Source organism: Amphibalanus amphitrite, unplaced genomic scaffold (genome assembly GCF_019059575.1).
Source record: "Amphibalanus amphitrite isolate SeventyFive unplaced genomic scaffold, NRLGWU_Aamphi_draft 001185F_arrow, whole genome shotgun sequence".
Classification (NCBI taxonomy): Eukaryota; Metazoa; Arthropoda; class Thecostraca; order Balanomorpha; family Balanidae; genus Amphibalanus; species Amphibalanus amphitrite.
Genome location: NW_024882679.1, coordinates 177499 through 194319, shown reverse-complemented (window position 1 = coordinate 194319; position 16821 = coordinate 177499). Strand labels below are relative to the sequence as shown.

Below are 16821 nucleotides of genomic sequence, written 5' to 3'. Positions count from 1 at the left end.
ACCTAAACTGTGCCCTCTTTGTTGAGGCAATGTCAGCCCAGAGTACCTAGTTTTCCTATCAAAACGGTTATAGGATAATTGAGTCAACTTCGCGCGTAAAATATTTATAACTATTCACCAATTCTAATTGAAATGCATGGGATGGTAAATGTTTGCCTGAAGGACGGAAATCTCGGAATGAATTAATTGTTTTGCACAACGCAAGCAAGTTCGATAGCTAGCCAGTAAGCGTTTTGTCACATTAGGCCCTCCCTTTTCATCGTTTGATTTAATAACGCACGCGCTGTCATTCTGTTACGCCCGGATAAACGCCTGGTGCCGGCAGGCCGGGCGGGCACCGGGGCTGTCAGACGCACCATGGGCCTGATGTATTGGTGTCGTTGTTTTTGTCTCAGGAATGCGGCGCTGAGGGAGGCCGAGGAGCCGCGGCCGCCGGCGCCGGGCAGCGCTCCCCATCGGGCGCCCAGCCACCCGGCGCCGCCGATGGCTGACCAGACGATCCCGCCGCACTCCACCTACCCCACCCCGGCGACCACGGCCTCCACCACCACCACACAGCCGGCTGGCGCGCGCTCCGTGCTGCGGCCGACGCAGCCCCGACCGCCGCCCTACGTGCCGCCGCCCAGCGGCCGCGTGCGCGCCATGACCTCGCAGGCCACGCAGGTGGAGGGCTCCGTGCCGGCCACCAGCCCCCTGGATACGTCTGTGGCTTCCAGCACCGGCGACGGGTCGCGGACAGAGGCCGGATCGTCCAGCTGGATGGAGTGGACCCAGCAGCTGCAGGTAATTGCACAAATACACCGGACTCCTATACAACGATAAAACCTAGCTCCGACCACGGGTCTCTGACCTGTCTCTAGATCGGCGTAGCCTCTCCCCGAGCCATTATGGCACCTTCGTGCGCCCTCCAGTCATAATAAGTATGCTTCTACGTTCTGCATCATACCCTTTCGTCCCAGTTGCATTGTTCATTTCATGGCTGTTTCCGGCGGATTTCGGCCGTTGCACGCTCCCTGACCCGTACACAGCGGCATCAGTCGGTAAACCATGCAAAGCTCGAACTGACGACCCGGCCATCGGTGCCCTCTAAAGCCCGCAAACTGTGTCACCGTCTGCGTCTCTACGAGTACGCAGTCCGCATTACGGAGCGTGCGTGAGGAGTGACACGTTACGTGTCATTTGTAATGCGTTTGCTGTGTTTCCGTTCAGTATTGTCATGTGTGTATTACGTGTATGTCTATTGTCTATAGGTACGTTTGTTCTCACTTTGACAGTTGTGGCTGGTTCAGCTCCCAACACCGGATAGTCGTAACTGGTTCTTATCCCACCACCGTACAGTCGTAGCTTATTCATCTCCTGCACCGGACAGTCGTGCCTGCTTCATCTCCCACAATTGGACAGTTTTCAGGCTCATGCTTCTTGCCCTCTACAGAGCCATCCCACGATTGCTCATAACTCCTCTAACTAGCTTATTGTCCCTTTCTCCAGGCGTATGTGGCCTGGGTCAACTCTCAGCTGCGCAAGAAGGAAGGCTACAAACTGGTGACGGACCTGCGAGCCGACCTGCACTCCGGGGTGGTGCTCGCCGATCTGATCGAGATCGTCTGTGAGTACCGCGCTACTTTCTACCTTCCTATCATCGGTCTCTTTTTGCTTGGATGGCTCAGGATTATCGTTTAGTTATGACTTTTATCATGTCGAGTTTGATCGTTTGGCCAATGCCTTTTCTGTCTTTCTCTATCACTTTCTTTCTCGATGTCTCTCCTTTCTCACCGTCCTCTCTCACTCGCTGCTCTTGTCTTTCTCTCTTTCTCTCTCTATTGCGAACTAGCGGCTCATGACGCGATGAAAGTCTCCCCAGCGAACCTCTGTCGAAAATGTCTCACAGTGCGCGACATTTTCACCGGAGACCGGTCCGTCACGCCGTTAGCCAAGCGGACGTCACCGGCACGAGACAAATCGGATACGGATATAACGCCGTGAAATATCATAGCACTCGGCGGGGACATGATACATCACGAACTTCTCACTTATTATAGATTGGATCTCCCCTCCTGCGCTCCATCTCCTCTCTTTCTTTTTTCTCTCCTCCCCCCTCTCTCTCTCCCTCTCGTTTGAATTTGCTATGATGTTATTTCAAACCCTTGCCTACCCTGTTTTCGTGCCTGCCTACATATTTCAGCTTTTATCGGCGCGTCTGGTCTCATATACCCTGACATCTGTTCGTCTGTCTGTGGGCTCCAGGTGCCCAAATACCTTACACAACACACACCCCGGCGTCTGCTCGGCATTGGCATCTGAACCTCCACACCGGCGTCTGACTTCTGTCTTGTTATTGGCCGGCTGTGTCTGTGGCGGCGATCGCGGCTTGTTCGCTCCCGGCGCGTTTCCCGGCGTCCCACCGACCATCAACCCCGCACCTCCCCATCCCGCCGCCCCCTCCCACCGTGCCGGCCCGCCGACGGAATGCGTTCGGCCGGCGCGGCTATGCGAAGGCCGGCCCGAAAAACGGCTACCAATGGACGATTTGTGACGCTGTGTCCGGCGGGTTTGGCCCACCATGCCACGCTGTCCCGATAAGCCGACCGTTTGCTGGCGGGTGGTATCGATGGCTGCCGTATGGCCGTCAGATATCTCGACAAAAGAGGCGGTATTCGAGATTGGGGGAGTTTGGCTCGGGTCTACCTGTCGGCCCAATCCAGTGGAGGATTCACCTGTCAGTCCTTTATAGATGGGATTCGTGCTGGTCTATTTGAAAGTCCACGTGCTGGCCCATGGGAACGGGAAGTGTCATGCGCTGGTCATTGGTCAATATTGTAGATTTCACCTGTCGCTTCAATGAAAGGGGCACGTGCTAGTCCATTGGAGGGGATAACAACGGACGTGTTGATCTATTGGAGGGATCACCCGGAACTATGCTGTGTTGGATGAGTTACCAATTGATACGGCTCTACTCAGACAGCCCGCTCAGGAGCGCATCACTGTATAGGCACGGTGCCGTGCCTTAATTTCTCAAGTTGCATGGTGTCATTAGTTGTCATTAGTTGGTATCGCCAATTGATGTCAGATGACGCGAGGGAGCTAGACAATATTGATACTTAAAACCGAGTAAAATCAAACCAAAATAATGGATAGAGGGCAAAACGGAGCAAAAAGAAACGTAGTATAGCAGAGATGTCTGGCACCCGGCCTCCTCTGGTCCCGGTTCAGCCACCGGAGCTTCCCGGCTCCCCAGGAACCCAGCTCGATCGACCCCACATGCCCGGTCAGGCACCCGCTGTCAGAAGCCACCGGCCTTGGACGTAGTCGCCTCCCGATCGGCACTGCCCCGGCACAGAAATCGACAGGCGTCCATATTATCGCGGCCTTAATTGCCGCTAAATGTGGGATAGATCGACCATTATCGGCGTTCAGGACGGAGGGCGGGCCGCCCTTGGTTCCCAGAGTGGCGACCTCTGGCCGGTGACCCATGAGTCAGGAGGCGGTGGGGGCGGGGGAGGGGGCGGTGGCTGTGGTGGCCGTTCAATCGCCGTGGGCAGCATCATAAAGGCAGCCGCAGTCGTCTTTGTTGTTCTCGTCCAGGGAATGGGGACAGCACAGGTGCCAGGTCTGTGGGCTGGTCGGACTCGGACCTCATACACACAGTGTGGTCAAAATTTAGCTGGGATTTCCAGTAAGTTGTCTATGCATAACTGAACTGCGATGCATTTGACTAAATAGTAGGTAATCGTTTCTAAAAAAGCAGCATGCAGTACGCATCCATGCTCATCGCCCAACCCTCCAAAACACACGTTTAGCTTGGTATTTGATACTGTGCCTTATTCGGCCATGCTGTACATGCATGCACGGCTGTGCTTCACTTGCTCGAGCCTGACTCAGCCTGACTCACTGCAGTGGGTGACGCGCTGCCCGAGTAGCAGTAGCCAGTGGCCCGAGCCGGACGCCTTCGGTGGCGCGTTGCGCTCGGTCTGCCGTGGTTTTGACGCTGCTGAGTTCGCGGATCCGGGCCGGTCGTGGGGTCCCACGCTTCAGCGCGCGTCCGTGCCGCCAGCTGTGTCGGCGCCATGCTGTGCGCCGGTCGGTCGGGCCCCGGTACCGGGGAGGCTGGCGGTCAAAAGAAATCCGGCAGTGTCTCCGTCTGTCCTTGGGATAGATCGCAGGGCTGATGGGAATGTCGCTAACCTTTCCCCGAGATGCAGGCTCGGCCAGGCCATGATGCTAAATCGTTTTCTGGAGACGGGTCAGTTACGGCTCCAGTCGGTCTGAAAGGGTCGTTTTTGTTGCCACGTTCTATCCTGCGTTTACCTACTGTGAATACCATAGGCACTGGCAGCTTTCGATTACCTAAAGAACACCTGTAAGACGAACTGGCTTTGTCGACGTTGCGTTGGCTCTGCAGTATGCATTGCTCAGGCCGGTTAATAGGTGCCAGGCACGGACAGAAGCTTTTCACGGCTGGGAGAAGTTCCCTGAGGCGCCGGCCACTTGTCTGTGGGACCGGAAACGGTGCCAGCGGCGCGGAAACGGCGTCCGACCGTGGGAGGTGCCGGCGGCGGTCCGGCCCGGCCCGGCGCGGCGGCTGAGTCTCCCCCGCCCGGCCGGCCGCCGCCGCCAGCCACCTGTTGGGACGTTTGGGACGGCGGCGGCGGCGGCGGTGGTGGCGCGGGCCATTGTTTGGCGGCAGTGGCGGCGCAGTGGCCGCCGGCGAGGCGTCTGTGGCGTGACCCGGCCCGGAGCGTCACCGGCGGTCGGTGAGAACCGGCACACGGCACGGGAAGACGGCCGACAGACCAGAGGCACCAGCAGACACCTGTTCGACTTATCGACCACAACACTCGGCCGTCAGACACTGACTTGACTAGACGCAGACATTCATGGTCTGAATCAGCTTGGTATGTTAGGTCATTGACAATTTATATAAATGGACCAAATGTTTATCAGCACCTAAAGGGAACTTATCCTACATTCAAACATAACAAACATTAAGACGACCCACTGCCAAAAACTATTCGAACCAGACCAGGCAAAATTTTGCGTTTGTATAGGTACATACATACAAATGACAGACAAATGCGACATTCTCACAAGACCACTTAACCCGGCACCGCCTAGGCTATTTCCGTACCCACGACAGCCTGGGGGGGGGGGGGGGTCGGATCCGACCCCCCCCCTGTTATCTCGAGAACCAATGGTCGTATCGAGCCCCGCGAGGCGGCGTTCGAAAGGTCTCTACGAGACCTTCCCAAAGCACTCTTAACCCGCGCCCTGATGGGGGGGCCATTTTGGCCCCCCCCTGTGGTTTTTCTTAAATAGCGAGAAAACGGCGGCGCGCAGCGCCGCCAAATTTTGGGTACCTTACCGGGCATCAATTTGACACCTTCACACAAAATTTCAAGTCACAGGTCACCTCAGGTCAGGAGTTATTGAGGTCAAACTGAGGTCATGTTCGAGCAAAAATGAGCAAAAAACATGACATCTTGAAACGCTCACCAATTCTACAGTTAACAAGCAATTTTAAAGTTCTTTATGTGGTTGTGTAGAGAAAAGACGGCGCTACAAAACTGCTATCTCGGATTTTCGAAATTTTGGGATTTTGACCCCCAAAAATCAAAAAAATTGATTTTTTTAGAAAAACTCAAAAAATTTCCAAATTTTTTTCGAATTTCGAAAAAACCGGAATATATGTGATAGTCCCTACGCTCTTCGATATACATACCAAATTTTAGATCGATACCTCTTTTTTTGGCCAAGTTATAGCAAAAAAACTGCTAAAAATTGATGACGTCAAATTTTTGAACTCAATTTTTAGCAATTCTAGACCTCGTAGCGCAAAACGGAGACCACCATTGAACTCCCCGTGACGAGCTGCATCGAATCGATACCCATTTTATGCAAAAATATCAACTTTGAAATTTGACCTAATTTGACCTGACCTTGACCTGACCTTGACCTGACCTTGACCAAAACGTGACCTAAGCTGGCCCTAAAGTCTGTCTGACCCACATAATCGCATTTGTCATGTAAAATGGACCATAAAACATGTATCACACGACACTTTCATATTGTGACCCCCCCAGTGACCTGACCTCTGTGACCTGACCTGGTATCAGTGACCTCAAATAGCAAAATATGTGTTTGAAGAACATTTCCCCATCGATGATTTTCAATGAAATGCATTTTACACGATTTTACTACGCATTTCTTGAAATGCCTGTAAACGGTGAAAATTCGACCTTTGACCTGACCTGTGACGTCATCGGTTTGACCGAGGTCAATGAAATTGGGTCACAAGGTAGTTCCCCGTTGGGGCTATCCAACACCGTTTACCGCTTGTCGCTATGTTGCGTGGTTCTCGAGATCTGAGGGGGGGGGGGCCAAAATGGCCCCCCCCATCAGACCGCGTTGCTCGGCAGACCCCATCTGGGCGCGGGTTAAGATTTTAAGATTGAGGTCAACTTTCGGGTCAAGGTCAGGTCAAAGGTCAAATTCAGGGGTTTTGCATGATTAGGCTTACGAACAGCGGAATCGATAGCTGCTGCTCGAAACTCACCAAAAATGACCTCAAAGGCCTAGTGAAGGTACCATGTGTGTATAGGGGTCATACTAAGTACGGGTCAAGGTCAGGTCAGGTCACGAAAGGTCACGGTTTTCAATTTCTGCTACATGGGTGTGCGACACATGTTTTATGGCTTATTTTTCACGCTGAATCCGATGGTAATGGTTATATGTGACCCCAAGTCACTGTGCTGGTGATAAGTGTGCATTGAAAGCATAAAAAATCGTTTATACTATACGAGGGCTGAGAAAAAAGGTCAATTTTTCAACTTTTTATTTTTGACATAAAAATGCACTTTTCTAGACGAGCTTTGTCCCAGGAATCTAGTGGTGCCATTTGTTTTCACATGCGATGTTCAGAAATACCTCTAATTCACGAAAATGCTTATGACGTCACCATGCCCTATACATGTTGGAGCTATTTTTTTACAATTTGGGGGTCAAAAATCAAGATAAAAAGTTGAAATTTGGGGCATTTAATGTTCTAATAGAGCTCTACAACATACACTCCGGTTTTTTGGAAATTCCCAAAATTTTGGATTTTATTAGCTGTTTTCCAAAAATATAGTTTTTTGAATTTTTAGGGATGAAAAACGCATTTTATGGAAAATCCGAGATAGCCATTTTAAAGAACTCGTTGAGTTGCGTCTTTTCATGTCCTTAATTTGCAATTTGCTTTAAACCCTGATTTTTGGCGATTTTTTAAACATTTACCACTTTTTGACTAAAAACGCCATGTAGTTACATCACTAAAATCGATATATCTAAAAAAATGGAAATTTTTTCTTAAAAATTGCACAGGAGACGTCAAATTGATGGGGGAGAAGGTATGCCAAGTTTCAAGTAGATAGCGAAAGTGGTTCATGAGTTATTGGTCGGATCCGACGCCCCCCCCCCCCCAGGTGGTCGCGGGTTAAAACGTAAGGACAGTCCCTACTCCCTGTCTCAAAACGCGTTGAACGTTTTAATCCCCGGATGCTGTAAACACGGATCGTTCCGTTGCACTTACGATACGCGCCATTCATATTTCAATGGCCTGAGATGAAACCACTCTTCTATAGATATATGCAATATGCATTCATGGAGAGTCGATTCACAAAAGCAACTCGTTTTAGTCACAGTTGAAATCGACGTAATCAGATCACAATAAAATCCGGCACAAATTGATTTTTAAAGTAGTTCATAAGTAACTGTAGGTATTTAATATTTTATAATATAATACTCAATTAAATATCTAAAACTATCAATTATGTACATCTAGCTTCAGTTATTCTGCAGACGGTTCAACGCAATTATCTATATTCATTCGTGTCTTTATATTGGAGTCTTTTACGCTTTGAAAAGGAAATTTACAACTTGTTGGAATGCATGTAAAGCCAGTATAGCGCGAATGACAAAGTTTGACAAAGTCCCGCTTTTCTTGGCAGCTGGTGAGAAGATTGCCGGCGTCTATCGGCTACCGGAGACGGCGCAGATGATGCGAGAAAACGTCGAACGCGTACTTCAGGTGACATCAAACGTCTAAAACGTCTCTACGGTGGATTTTCCCATGGGTAGAGGCTAGAGCTTTTACAAACTTTTAGAATTTTGATTTGTGGAGAAACGTGTCGCTTGGGCTGCATTGGCGCTGCCAGATGTTTGAAGCAACGCTGATTCCCAAATGTGGCTCGATCACTCAATTCATCATAGGATAGGCGAGCACTGATAGACGTTCCCGTTCCAACGTTTATATCTGCATCACTAACCGGTCCACCCTCCCTCAGTTCATGGCAGCCAAGCGGATTCGTATGCACCACGTGAGCAGCAAGGAGGTGATCGAGGGCAATCTGAAGGCGGTGATGCGTCTGATTCTGGCGCTGGCCGCCCACTACAAACCACAGAGCGTGCGCACCTCGCCCTACGACAGTGGCGCCACGGAGCGGACAGGTGAGGTATCAGAGCTTCACCGAACAGGCAGGTAAGGTGGGGAGGTGGCAAGGAGGTGGTTACGGGACTTGCGGGTGAGTGAGATCGCACCTCGCCGTACGACAGTGGCGCCTCCGAGCGGACAGGTAAGGTGAGGGACTCACGACGAGCGACGCCCCGGGAGGGTGAGCCACCGTCTCTGAGGGTGGCAGAGGAGGCTGCTGCTGCCGCTTCCTACACAGGCCGGGAGGGCGACTGATCAGACCGCTCTTGTCCCGGTGAGCGGCTAATTCCACGGTCCGTGAGGGTAATTGGGAGGCAGAGGAGGCTGCTGAGCACGGTGAGTGAGACTGCTTTGGTGGTGGAATGGTCGGCTACCGTCTCACCGGGCGAAGGAAGAGGCTGCTGGATAATGCCAACTAGCGACATTGCCAATGGGACATTGGGCAATTTTATTGAAATGTAAACCCACAGAAAATCAAAAGTTGCTTTTGCCAGCTGATTAAAAATGTAGTTATATTTTATACAAGCATAAATCAGAAAATTGGATTACTAATTACTCGTTTGTGAGCTGTAGCTGTCAAAAGTTGTATATAGGTAAGTTGTATTTTCTTCAACCTCTGTTTACCTGTTTTCCTGCGTTGAAAATGTAAGTTGTGGTTGAATCCAACGCACCGTTGGGCGTTGATTTTTTATTGAAATGGTAACGTTCGGGGGTTTAATTTCCGTTGACCGTCACTTTCTTCGGTAGGACTTGAAATTCACACGATTCAACGAAAGTTTATTGATACCAGTAATGATTCATGCTAATCGCGTATTGCGGTTCAGGCTTTAAAGTCTACGGTCACAGATGATGGAGATTACGGAAAATGACGGATGATGGAGATGTAGTGCGAATATTTAAACTTCCCAGATGTACACACTGCGCAATGTACAGGTCTCGCGGGTTTTAACGGTAGGTGTTGCACCTAGAAAATTTAGTGTACTTCAGACTAACTATCTTCGTTATATCTTCGTCGTCTTAAGCTTTTAAGGGTTGAAGATGCGATCGACTTGTTGGGTAACAAGCCGGCCATGATCGTGTAAAATGGCTTTATTGTAGATCGATTAGTTTCTGAGATATAACCGGAAATATAAAAGTGCAAAACCTACCGCTTAATCTTGCGAGACTACATGCAACTGATGACAGGGTGTGACCGAAACTGCTTTTACAGCCATAGACGGCAATAATATTTGCAAATTTTTGTAAAGGGTGAGTGAGACATGATCGTGGTGTTGAATTCGCAGACTTTGAGCTTCTAATTTCTATCTCTGACATGAAACCAAGTGAAAATAATCACGAGGACGTTTGAAATATAATTTCTAGGACGTAGTTGCACATGTTCTTTTGAAATTGTTCCCCGGAACCTTTTACATTAGCTTGAACATCACTTACCCTGTGGCCGAAAGCACCTTCATTTGTTTGTACTTTGTATGCATACCGTTTGAATTAGATATGCACGCCGTCCTTTTGTGGTGATGAACGAGCGAGCGCAATAGAGTGGGCCCACACGTGCGAAAGCGCGAAGTGATAGACCCAAAGCTGACTGGTGTCGGGCATCCCGTTTTAGCCCTCGCCGGCCGAGGGGGGGGGGGCGGGTGCCGCCCCCCATAGGGTTTTTTTTCACGATAGCTCCGAACACGCTGGCGATAGAGAGCTGAAACTTGGCATACCTGACCTTTGATCCAAGCCGCATCTTTTGACACCAACCGCATTTTTGGGTCAGGTCAGGTCACTGACCTATGACGTCATAAGTGAACCTCTGCACGGTCTTCAGATGTCGCAACTTCGCAACGCCCTCACTGCCAGAGGAGATGTCACAGGGAAATGAAACTTGCAGGATCTAGTATCCATTATGAGTCTCACAACTTGTATATCTCGGATTTTTCCTAAAGGTCATATGAGGTCAGGTCATTTTCGTGACCTCACCATTATAAGTCAATGGGGAAAAATTCAAACTGCTATTCTGGCGCCGGGAACGATCTCCAACTATCTCAAGCACACAGAATCGTGATTTGATGCACTCCTTGCAAGGTTAGATGCGTCACTTTTGCAATGTTGACCTTGCGTGACGTCATTTATGACGTCATCAAGGTCATATTAGTTTTTCGTCAATAACTCTTGATCAAATTGAGCTAGCGAGTCGAGAAAGCCACCAATGGACTCAGTAAGACCTGCCGAATCGAATGATATGCGACATGACCTCTTACGACCAACTTCGTGACCTGGGGGTGCTGACCTGACCTTGACCTGAGGTCAACACCCCAATTTGACCTGACCCGGACAAAAAGTATATCATTCGACGCGCCTGAGCGAGGCGAACACGATGCTGCCAAAATCGCGGCTCTGCGGCCGTTTTTTGCGAAGTTATTCACCAAAAACTGAACCGTACCCTGGGGCACTTGACCTGACCTCAGAGGTCACCGGTTGACCTAGGACCTTAAAATCGGGTACCAATCGCTGCGTCCCGTAACGGCGCACACGCTCGTTTTTCCGCGACGCGCTAGCTCCACCAGGGGCGAAACGGCGAGGGGGGGGGTCGTACCCGCCCCCCCCCCCTCGGCCGGCGCGTATGTAGAAAACCAATAGGTCCGGCGAGGGTTAGTCCCCCAACGACGTAACAAATTTGGCCGCAGTCGGCCCAGTCGTTCTCGAGATGTGGAACCGACCCCTGCACGTGCACACGTGCAGTAGCAGTAGCATCTCAACCGCAACACATGGAAATGTGCCTGGTCCGGTCGGTGCCTACCGACATGCCAAGTTTCAACGTAATACATAGACCCGGATAGATAATTGCTAAATTGTAATGGGGACAAACTTTACACCTCTTCATTTCGCACGTGGCACGTGTACTTGTGGCCACACACATGCATCGAGAGTAGTCTGATACTTGATAAAAGGAGTCCAGTTACCCTATAAGAAGACTCGCAAATCAATTGGCCCAGTGATTTCTGAGATATAAGCCTCTCGAAAGCGTTACAGCGGGTCTGACCGCTCACAATAAAAACTCCGTATTAAAAAAAGATCTTGCATTAATTTATACCTGCTGTTAAAAAGTATGGTGATAAAAATAGTGTCAATGTCATTCTGTATGGATAAAAATTTACGCGTTTTCATCCCCACACACATATCCGGAAGTTTTTCAGACGTCTCACTCCACTGCTTTACCAGTCGGAGTGGGCCTCGCATAGCCGTCTTTTGGTCGCGGCAGTGGACAGAGTAGAGAGACATGGAGAGAGGGGAGGAGTGTCGCACCGTGTGACCGACGTGACGGCGTGGGAGCGAGTGACAGGTGTCCGACTGGGCAGACGCCGACCGGCCACCGCGTCGTTTGGACGCCCGCCGTTCGGCCGCCTGTCTGCCCGCACCGGCAGCTGCCGCGCGCCAGCCGCGTCGGCGCTTCATAGCGGTCACTCGGTGCCGACGTACGACGGTCACTCTAAGTCGGAGATGGTGGCTGCCCGGTACTTTCTGAGATGCAATGATCGCTCAGTGAAAGGGTTTGACGTGCTCAGTAAAGGGGTGTGACGTTCACTCAGAATTGGGATATAACAGTGCCTTTATGCTCGTATAATCACTCGAGTCGATATCTACCGTTCTACGACGATCGCTCGGAAATGGATGGGAACTGGGAAAGTGGGAAGGTCGAAGAATATGATAGCCATAAGACCAGAGTTGTCACTTGTACTTCAGCTCCTCAGCCTGTCCCCCAATGCCCTTTTCACGTCATTCCTTCTCAGAAGCCGTCTTTCGCTACCATCCCATGTCGTTGCTCCGGTTGCCTCGCCACAGTCCGCCCCGCTGCTCTGGCTGCTACCTCTCCCCAGTCGGTTCGGCCGTCCGACCACACCGCCGTCTCTGCTCCGTTACGGTGATTAGTGGCGCCACAAGGCAATCATCTGGCGCTGCGGTCCGTTCCGGGAGTCCGGACCGCGGGGGCTGGTCGATGGTCGACGCCAGTGGGTGCTGAGTGCTGTGGCTGCAGGCAGTGTCGTGTCCGACGGGACGGTGCTGCTGGAAGGGAGATGGTGGCCAGCGAGAGACGACCCCGCCCCGCCAGCGGTCACGTGGTCGGTGAGTAAAGAGCTGACCCGTGATCGAGCTGACCCGTGGTCGACCTGAGTGGCCAGCGTTCCGTACTGGTGATCAGTGGCTCGTGAATACCGAGCTGACCGGTAATCGAGCTGAATAGTGAATAGTGACCGGTGGTAGAGCGAATCCTTACCACTGAGCAGGGGCCAATGAATACCGAGATGGCCTGTGGTCGAGCCGACCCGCATATACCCGTGTCCGGTGGCCGAGAAATTCAGACTGACGATAGTATAGTGGTCTATGGACTGACCTATGACAGAGGCAGAGCTGACTGGCCGAGCTGACGGGTATACCCGTAACCAATGCAATGGCCAGCAGTCAGCAAGTACGGAGTTTACTCGTAGTGAATGTTGAGCTGACGGCTGACCCGTATCCGTGTCCACTGTGCAATGACCAGCGAATACGGAACTGAGTCGTGGTCAGTAGCCGGTTATTTAGTACAGGGCAGTGAATTGTAAGGCACAAGGAAGCATCGGTAGTGTAAGCTTGGGTGTGCAGCGGTAGGGTTTGCCCGTGGTTCGGACGGACCCGGGTTCGATCCCCGGTGCCTCCCGGCCCCTGGACGTGTCCCCCATGAGCGATACAGGCTCCTGCTCACCTGCAGCATCCGTAACCTAGTGAGGAAGGAGAAGGAACGTTCCCAATAATTGGGCAACAATGGCCTGTTGGGGTAGAAGTGAATAGAAAAAGAAATTCCAACATTTTGAGAAACCGGTCGCAGATACGTGAACTGAGAATGTATCCCGTTACCTATAATCCCATATCGTGTTTACACACCATTGGTCATGTTCGTGTTCCCTCCCTAGACGTGGGAGTCCCGAGTCGGGACGCGCACTCGAGCGCCAAGAACGGCGGGACGCTCAGAAGGCCGTGTAGCGGAAATAATTATCAGATTGGATGATTTGAATCACGGAGGTGTCGATGTTTTCCATAATTTGTAGGCAGCGTGACCGCAGACCGATCGACGCGGGGAAAAATACGGACAGCTTAAAGTATGCTTAATGTTTAAATGACAAATAAGAAAGCTATATGTAAGCTAGTAAAAGCTATAATAAGAAAGTTTCACTGTTTTGTTATAGTTCAGACGTGCGTGCGGTAAAAGAGCGTGAAAGTTATGACCGGCGATGCATAAATGACACCTTATCGGCCACATTTAGCGAAACCGTTCATTGATCAGACATTGATTACTCACATTGATTCTCTCCCCAGCGGCGCCGGGCGGTACATCGTGGTCGTCGTCTCAGGAGACCGCCGACCCGCCGGCCGATCAGCAGACGTCCACCCCGGCCGCAACCACCACCACCAACACCACCACCAACACGACCGGCACCAGCAGCAGCACCAGCACGCCCGCCGCTCGGCGGCCAGCGCCGGCCAGCAGCAGCAGTGCCACACCCAACCTGAACGTACCCGGCAACCGCAAGTCGATCGGCCACCTGCTGGAGGGCGGTCTGAGCGTGGCGCCGCTGCGCCGGTTCCCCAGCGTGGCCGGCCACCAGTGGGGCAGCGTGGCGGCCGAGGACGGCGACGAGACCTGCATCGATGGCGACGAGGAGCCGTCGGCGACGTCGGAGCGTCCGGAGCGGCGCGGCCGGCGCCAGTGGGACCTGCCGGGGCCGCCGCTGTACGAGAATCTCCCCCGCAGCAGCAGCTTCGCCAGCCGGCCCAGCGAGCGCACGCCGACCGGCGAGCGCATTTACGACGTGCCGCGCGGCCGGCCGTCCCCGGTCCAGGAGGGTGACGGGCCGGCGTCTCTGACGGTCGAGACGGCCGGCCGACAGCGCCGCACCATTGTAGATGGGTTCAGCAGCCTGCCGCGGCACGGCGTGCGGCCGGCGGCGCTCGACTGCTGGGAGAACACGGCGCACAGCACGGGCACCAGCTCGCCCAATACCAGCGGCGAGTTCAGGTTAGCTCCGGCCCCGCAGGTCGCGGCATTACGTGATAGTTAATTGCCTCGTGCTCCCGATGAAAGCTCTTAGAAATTACGTTTTGCAAAGTTTCTTTCAGTACGACGTGTTTCGCGGTCTTTACAATATTCTCGGAAGCAATGAAGGAGAGCAGTAAAACAGTCCCTTCAGGGCACATGCCAAGAGGCGAATTTATTTTCTGCTTCTCTTATTCATGTTTATGTCTGAATAAAAAAGTCATTAAAGTTTGTTTTTAGGCTGCACCCGTGTCCTGGTTTGCTTATATATTTTTTCGCGTTACAGGTACAACACGACGCACCGTATGAGCGGCCGCCGTCTGCTGCCAAAGACACCGGACAGTCGCGCCGGCGGCGGCGGAGGAGGTGGCAGTGGGACGCGCCAGGCCACCGACGAGCCCGAGCAGCGCAGTCTGGGCAGCCGCGGCGAGGTGGAGGGCTCCTCCAGCCACGGCTCGCCCACCACCTCGATGGCCCGCAGCCGGGAACAGGCGGTGGCCGAGTGGCTGCGGGGGACCCCACAGCGCCGCTCGGAGAACTGGGGCCGCCCGGAGCCGGGCGCGGCGGCCGGCCAGCTATGGCGCCACTCGGCGCTGCGCCGCTCCGTGCAGGCGGACGGCTGGTCGGCCCGGCCGCCGCCCCTGGTCGGGCCGTCCTCCACTGACGAGCCGCCCAGCTACGAGGCGCTGCTGCACGAGCTGAGCCGCGCCCGCCGACAGCTGGTAGCTCTTCAGGAGCTGGTGAGCGTACGTAACCAGCACCGTCTCTCTCTCTCTCTCTCTCTCTCTCTCTCTCTCTCTCTCTCTCTCTCTCTCTCTCTCTCTCTCTCTCTCTCTCTCTCTCTCTCTCTCTCTCTCTCTCTCTTTCTCTCTCTCTCTCTCTCTCTCTCTCTCTCTCTCTCTCTCTCTCTCTCTCTCTCTCTCTCTCTCTCTCTCTCTCTCCTTCCATCCTCTTCCCTACTCACGCATCTACATATACATACTCACGCATGGTGTGAGCCAATCGTTTCAATCAGTCTGCTACACCTGACTCAGTACCGGCAGGTTATCAACTTCAGAGCCGGGACCGTGCCGAGTTGACCTGGGTCCATCGTCTAGCCCGTCCACTTCCGAGCATTACCGTTGGTCGGAAGTTCAAGCGCTACCGTTCATCTGCCAGTACCGGATGTCCGAGCACAAAACGACGAATTGGTGTCCTCGGTGACATGAACTTTGACCGTAAAGAACTTCACGTTCTTGTTTCGCTTTCCAACGAAAATGACTGCTAGTTTTAGGCGTTACTTGCACTACCTACCGCTTGTACAGCCACGTCGCCCTATTGCCAGTTTGAGGAGGGAGATGGGATGGAAACGTCCTGGGCCTGGAAACTTTGTGGTTGGCTGGCATCAACCATTCGTGGGATAATAGTGATTAACGTATAGTTTATGCACACATTAATCATTTATACCCGCGCGGACGCTCAGTCATGCGACGTCCAGGAGCTTTCTCTTCAGTCTTCACGTCACCTGCAATGCAGAACAAAACATCCGCAGAAGATGCGTTCGTGCGCCGATATTACTATACTTAGACTGATGGCGGTGAAACGTCGCTCGAGCTGGCACCGTGAGAACGGGAGCCACTCCCACCAGTGTAAATACTCCCATCGGACCTCACTCGTCCGGCTGGGAACTGCCCGAGGCGCAGCGCCAGCGGCTCGGACGCGACCGTTGCAAAGTAGATCACCCGCTGACGAGTTCCGGTAACATGTTACAGACAGCTCGCTTTATTGTGTCTGGGACGTGTGCCGTCTGAAGTATGTATAACCCAGTCCCATTAGGATGGAGCCGTGGGTAACGCAGGAAGAAGACACAGGTAGGCTGGCGGTAGGCTGGATTCAGAATGGCAATAGCTGATGGAAGTAACAATTTGTAGGGGTTTGTCTTCGGCAGCTACCCCAGGTGACCTCACCGGGGTGTTTCATCCTCACTGGCTGCCAGAGGACCCGACCGGTCGCGGCCGTCTCTGCCCTGGGGCGTTACGCCATTTCGTCGAGTGGTGGGAGCGCCGGTGGGAACCGGCGGCTGCAGCGGCCCACATACGGTGGGAGGCGGCTCGCACCCGCCCGACCGGCGGCAGAAAGTTGCGCCCCACATCGCCACCGCGGCCGTCGGCCGGCCGGCGCACAGTGCGGACCAGTGCAGCGACGGCGGCGGCCGTGGGTGCGATCCACTCCGCCGCACAGTGCTCGGTGTTCACTGCGGTGACTCCAGACTTCTGAGGGTGTTCAGTGCGACGGCATTAGTTCATTCTCAGTGTCCAGTTCC

At 52.9% G+C, this 16821-nt stretch overlaps 1 protein-coding gene across 3 annotated transcripts in view; it reads left to right on the top strand.

The window, feature by feature from the left end:
* LOC122370930 (dixin-like) overlaps window positions 1-16821 on the top strand; it is a 44818-nt gene that overhangs the window by 11430 nt on the left and 16567 nt on the right. For 2 of the 3 annotated variants that reach the window (XM_043346879.1, XM_043346878.1), the window contains exons 3-8: window positions 396-783; window positions 1489-1606; window positions 7983-8062; window positions 8319-8481; window positions 13802-14501; window positions 14806-15265. In XM_043346879.1, the coding sequence (XP_043202814.1) occupies window positions 396-783; window positions 1489-1606; window positions 7983-8062; window positions 8319-8481; window positions 13802-14501; window positions 14806-15265 (1909 nt within the window). The remainder of the gene's footprint in view (window positions 1-395; window positions 784-1488; window positions 1607-7982; window positions 8063-8318; window positions 8482-13801; window positions 14502-14805; window positions 15266-16821) is intronic. The other variant, XM_043346881.1, reaches the window with a different exon arrangement.